The sequence below is a fragment of the Myxocyprinus asiaticus genome, chromosome 10 (assembly GCF_019703515.2).
Source record: "Myxocyprinus asiaticus isolate MX2 ecotype Aquarium Trade chromosome 10, UBuf_Myxa_2, whole genome shotgun sequence".
NCBI lineage: Eukaryota > Metazoa > Chordata > Actinopteri > Cypriniformes > Catostomidae > Myxocyprinus > Myxocyprinus asiaticus.
Window position 1 is genome coordinate 42213680 of NC_059353.1, and position 5448 is coordinate 42219127.

The 5448-nt window shown below is 36.0% G+C and overlaps 1 protein-coding gene across 1 annotated transcript; it reads right to left on the minus strand.

Moving 5' to 3' along the window:
- Positions 1–477: 477 nt before the first annotated feature.
- Positions 478–2226, minus strand: fkbp7 (FKBP prolyl isomerase 7). The gene is made up of 4 exons (XM_051709158.1): positions 1956–2226; positions 1636–1787; positions 1174–1301; positions 478–953 (listed from the first exon to the last, which is right to left on the minus strand). Exons 1-4 carry the CDS (start codon positions 2171–2173, stop codon positions 792–794), a joined length of 660 nt encoding a protein of 219 aa, XP_051565118.1. The 5' UTR covers positions 2174–2226; the 3' UTR covers positions 478–791.
- Positions 2227–5448: the final 3222 nt, after the last annotated feature.

Here is a 5448-nt window from a genome sequence, read left to right on the forward strand (position 1 = left end):
CATTTTTTTAACAGTGCAGCCAAACACATGAAAGAATTATACTTTGCAAATACTTTTCAGGTATTGTATGGAACATAATGCGACAATTTTTTTTACATTTTATTACGATTTAAGCAGAGTTCCTTGAGTTCATCTGTTTTAATTGTTTCATTTTAAATGTGTGCATAGTTCAAGAAGTTTTAATAACATGGTTACCTAGAAAAAATCATCCAAGTCTTTCACTTCATCTGCTGGGTCCTAAATTAGGTATATTAGTATCCAAGTTAAGGATGCATAGCTTCACATATAAGGTATAATTGCCTTCTAAATGAGAGTACTGCCCAGAGGCAGACAACTATCTATATATGAATAAATGAAGTAATCTTGCAAATTGAACTACTTAATTTTTCTGTATCTTTTGGGGCTACATCATTTATAAATCTAATATGAAATAATTATGATAGGTGCTCTTTAAATGTTTAGAAAAGACATTATGTATGCATTTATGTATTTTTTTATTTGAAATACAACATCAAAACCACAGAAAAAGCCCTTAATCGTCTGCAGAAAGCTGGTTTGTGATGAATTGAAAGAGATAAGAGATTGCAGATACAGAGAAAGAAATTAGTGCTTTTCAAATGCATAGGGAAACCAATTACAAAACTTTTTAATTGCGTTTATTTAGTGGTATTCATCATAGAGGAATCGTTTATCAAATACGGTTCTGGCAAAAAAAAAAAAAAAAAAAAAAAAAGGCCAGTGTACCAGCTGCATAAAAATGTCTTGTCTAAGCAAAACACTTTTATCAGCTTCTACAGTTCATCATGCCCATAAACATTGTACTCCTTTAACGATAAGGTCCCATCAGCATCGTGGTCATTCCTATGGAAGACATCTGCCACCACATCGTCAAAATAGGATTCGTCTTTCTTTGTATTTAACTTCTTTGCCTCCATTTGCAAGTACGCTTTAATCTGTAAATCCAAAACAACAATTTATGTAAAAAACAAAACAAAAAAAAAACAATTAAAAATAAAGAATAAAATCTCAAAAGGTAGGCAAAAGTAGCCTGACATGAAAATATTACTTATAGGATTTACATGCTAAAATTTCATCTAAATGAGTACAGAACATATTTTCTACTCACAAAAAGCAATATTAGGATGTGTGATAAGACCTATTGATCTCTATTACCTCTTCTTTTGTGAGGGCCCTGTCGCTGTCAAGGTCAATTTCATTAAAGGCTTCTATGCTGCGTGGTCCTCTGGAAATGTACAAAAGCTCCACTTCAAAGATAACTGTTGCATTTGGTGGCACAGGAGCTGTTCCATAGAAAAGTGACTGTTAATGGTTCAAAATAACTTAAAATGAAAATGAAAGGTAGAACACCTCGCTTTTTAATTTGAATGATATTTTAAGAATGTTTATTTGAATCGTTGAAATCATTAATAAAAAATGTCAAGTTTCCGCACAAATATTACGATAAATTATGTCTTTGAATAAATGAATCATTAAAATAAATGTTAAATAAAACAAGTGCAAAACATGAAAATAAAGGTAAGGTTAAACTAGTAGGCGTAAAGAGGCAAAACAGCGCCACGAGGTGAGTACTGTACTGTAAGATTCGTGACATACTTGAGTGGGACGACGACCTACCTTTTCCATTCTCGCCGTACGCCAGAGAAGGGGGAATTGTAATTTTTCGTTTCTCACCGGGACACATGTCTTTCAGCCCTAAGTCGAGGCCCTTAATGACCTCTCCAACGCCTAGCACAAACCAGTGTGGGTGGCCGGTTTTTGTCGAACGGCTATAAGATTGAAAATGAACAACCAACGTTATTTGGCTATGGCTTCAAATAAAAAGGACGTCAGCTTTTATGCCCAACTAAGTACAAAATACACAGCTAACTAGACTCCCAAATATTATTTTACATTTAATACAGATCCTTTATTCTCTAACATGCGTGTGGGGTTACCTGCAATAGAATTGAGATCCATCCTTTGCAAGGTATCCATCGTAATGCGCATTCAGCATATCTCCTCTCTTGGATTTCTGGGTGCAGTTTTCTGGCAGAAAGGTGACCTCAATTTTAACCTCGTCGTTTGATTCATTTGCGTGAATTAAAACGATAAGGCTATCGAGAGTTTGCAGAAACAAAATCAAACAAAAGTAAAAAGTACAAAGCTTGGACATCTTGCACTTCTGTCTGCGTGGCGTCGGGGGCAGGGCAGCTGACGCGGCAGAGACGCCCAGTACTCAAGTTTCTCCCTTTGGGGTGTACATATAGGTTGCTCCACATTTTCAACGAAAAAGTGCAATTGAGTGTACATGTCGAACGACATACAACACACAACATTAGGAAAATAATCCAGATAAATTGTATTCAAATTACGTTAAATCATGTGTCTCAAGACATGTGGCTATGTGTGACCTGCTCCATCATTTTGAGTTTATGCACTAAAGAAAAAACATTCTCAACAAACATTTACATTTAAATTATTATATATTGGCAACGTTTTGAAATTATTAGAATAGAAACATATTAGAAATGAAAATATATATGTTTTTAGAAATATTATAATAGAAATATATATATATTTTTAAAGCTGACATTTCCCCTTTTAAGTTAGTGCATAACAAGCTAAATTTCTTTCTGGTGGTGACTGGAAATGATGAAGCAGGTCACATTTAATTGTAGTCAGTGTCGGATTTAGGCATGGGTGACATGGGCAGTTGCCAAAAATCTGTTTTTTGCTTTGCCATTATAGGGTATGTAGTGTAGATTGATGTGAAAAAAATTTTTTTTAAAGCATTTTAGCATAAGGCTGCAACAACAAAATGTGAAAAAATGAAGGGGTCTGAATATTTTCTGTATATATACAGTGCATCCGGAAAGTATTCACAGCGCTTCACTTTTTCCACATTTTATGTTACAGCCTTATTCCAAAATGGATTAAATTCATTATTTTCCTCAAAATTCTACAAACAATACCCCATAATGACAACGTGAAAGAAGTTTGTTTGAAATCTTTGCAAATTTATTAAAAATAAAAAAAATGAAAAAAAACACATGTACATAAGTATTCACAGCCTTTGCCATGACACTCAAAATTGAGCTCAGGTGCATCCTGTTTCCACTGATCATCCTTGAGATGTTTCTACAACTTGATTGGAGTGCACCTGTGGTAAATTCAGTTGAATGGACATGATTTGGAAAGGCACACACCTGTCTATATAAGGTCCCACAGTTAACAGTGCATATCAGAGCACAAACCAAGTCATGAAGTCCAAGGAATTGTCTGTAGACCTCCGAGACAGGATTGTATTGAGGCACAGATCTGGGGAATTATACAAAAAATGTTCTGTAGCATTGAAGGTCCCAATGAGCACAGTAGCCTCCATCATCCGTAAATGGAAGAAGTTTGAAACCACCAGGACTCTTCCTAGAGCTGGCCGCCCGGCCAAACTGAGCGATCAGGGGAGAAGGGCCTTAGTCAAGGAGGTGACCAAGAACCCGATGGTCACTCTGACAGAGCTCCAGCGTTTCTCTGTGGAGCAAGGAGAACCTTCCAGAAGAACAACCATCTCTGCAGCACTCCACCAATCAGGCCTGTATGGTAGAGTGGCCAGACGGAAGCCACTCCTCAGTAAAAGGCATATGACAGCCCGCCTGGAGTTTTCCAAAAGCACCTGAAGGACTCTCAGACCATGAGAAACAAAGATTGAACTCTCCTGAATGGCAAGTGTCATGCCTGGAGGAAACCAGGCACCGCTCATCACTTGGCCAATACCATCTCTACAGTGAAGCATGGTGGTGGCAGCATCATGCTGTGGGGATGTTTTTCAGTGGCAGGAACTGGGAGACTAGTCAGGATCGAGGGAAAGATGAATGCAGCAATGTACAGAGACATCCTTGATGAAAACCTGCTCCAGAGCGCTCTGGACCTCAGACTGGGGCGACGGTTTATCTTCCAACAGGACAAAGACCCTAAGCACACAGCCAAGATAACAAAGGAGTGGCTCAGGGACAACTCTGTGAATGTCATTGAGTGGCCCAGCCAGAGCCCAGACTTGAACCCAATTGAACATCTCTGGAGAGATCTGAAAATGGCTGTGCACCGACGCTCCCCATCCAACCTGATGGAGCTTGAGAGGTCCTGCAAAGAAGAATGGGAGAAACTGCCCAAAAATAGGTGTGCCAAGCTTGTAGCATCATACTCGAAAAGACTTGAGGCTGTAATTGGTGCCAAAGGTGCTTCAACAAAGTATTGAGCAAAGGCTGTGAATACTTATGTACATGTGATTTTTTTTATTTTTATTTTTTATAAATTTGCAAAGATTTCAAATAAACTTCTTTCACGTTGTCATTATGGGGTATTGTTTGTAGAATTTTGTGGAAAATAATGAATATAATCCATTTTGGAATAAGGCTGTAACATAACAAAATGTGGAAAAAGTGAAGCGCTGTGAAGACTTTCCGGATGCACCATATATACACACACTACTGGTCAAAAGTTTTGAAACAGTTGACTGAAATGTTTCTCATGATCTTAAAAATCTTTTGATCTGAAGGCATATGCTTAAATGTTTTAAATTAGTTTGTAAGACAAAAATATAATTGTGCCACCATATTAATTTATTTCATTATAAAACTCAAATTTAATTAAAAAAAAAAGTTTTTGAATTTGATGACTTGGACCAAATAATAAAGAAAAGCAGCCAATAAGTGCCCAACATAGATGGGAACTCCTTCAATACTGTTTTAAAAGCATCCCAGGGTGATACCTCAAGAATTTGGTTGAGAAAATGTCAAGAGTACATGTCTGCAAATTCTAGGCAAAGGGGGAGTACTTTGAAGATCCTAAAATATAACACAGTTTTGATTTATTTTGGATTTTGTTTAGTCACAACATAATTCCCATAGTTACATTTATATTATTCCATAGTTTTGATGACTTAACTATTATTCTAAATTTGAAAAAATATAAATTCATAAAAGAATAAGTGTTTCAAAACTTTTGACCGGTAGTGTATGTATGTGTGTGTGTGTGTGTATATATATATATATATATATATATATAGGGTTGGGGAGTAACGGGATTACGTATTTAAAATACAAAATATAAGTAACTGTATTCCACTACAGTTACAATTTAAATAATTGGTAATTAGAATACAGTTACATTACTGAAGAAATTTGCATTTTATTGTCATTTGTTTCATTTAATATTTAGTCCTTTCAGATGGAAAACATTTATATATATATAAATGATGTGATCCAAAGTGCATTTGAACAGTGGTGAAACACTTTCTTATGATGTGTTACATTCATACGAGCAGACAGAGAAGTGAGTTTGAAGTAAATTTGGAGCAGAAGAAATAGAAATAAACCTTGTGTAAATTGTCAGCTTTACGCTAAGCTAAAATGCTATTTCTAGCCATTTTACATGCACATGTTACTAGACACG

What these genes read in the sequence shown, in the direction of transcription:
- fkbp7 (XM_051709158.1), bottom strand. Translation starts at nt 2,173, where the DNA reads ATGTCCAAGCTTTGTACTTTTTACTTTTGTTTGATTTTGTTTCTGCAA. An exon ending in GGATCTCAATTCTATTGCAG is followed by an intron (nt 1,788 to 1,955) that starts GTAACCCCACAC and finishes TCAATCTTATAG; the next exon opens with CCGTTCGACAAAAACCGGCC. An exon ending in GGGCCCTCACAAAAGAAGAG is followed by an intron (nt 954 to 1,173) that starts GTAATAGAGATC and finishes TTGGATTTACAG; the next exon opens with ATTAAAGCGTACTTGCAAAT.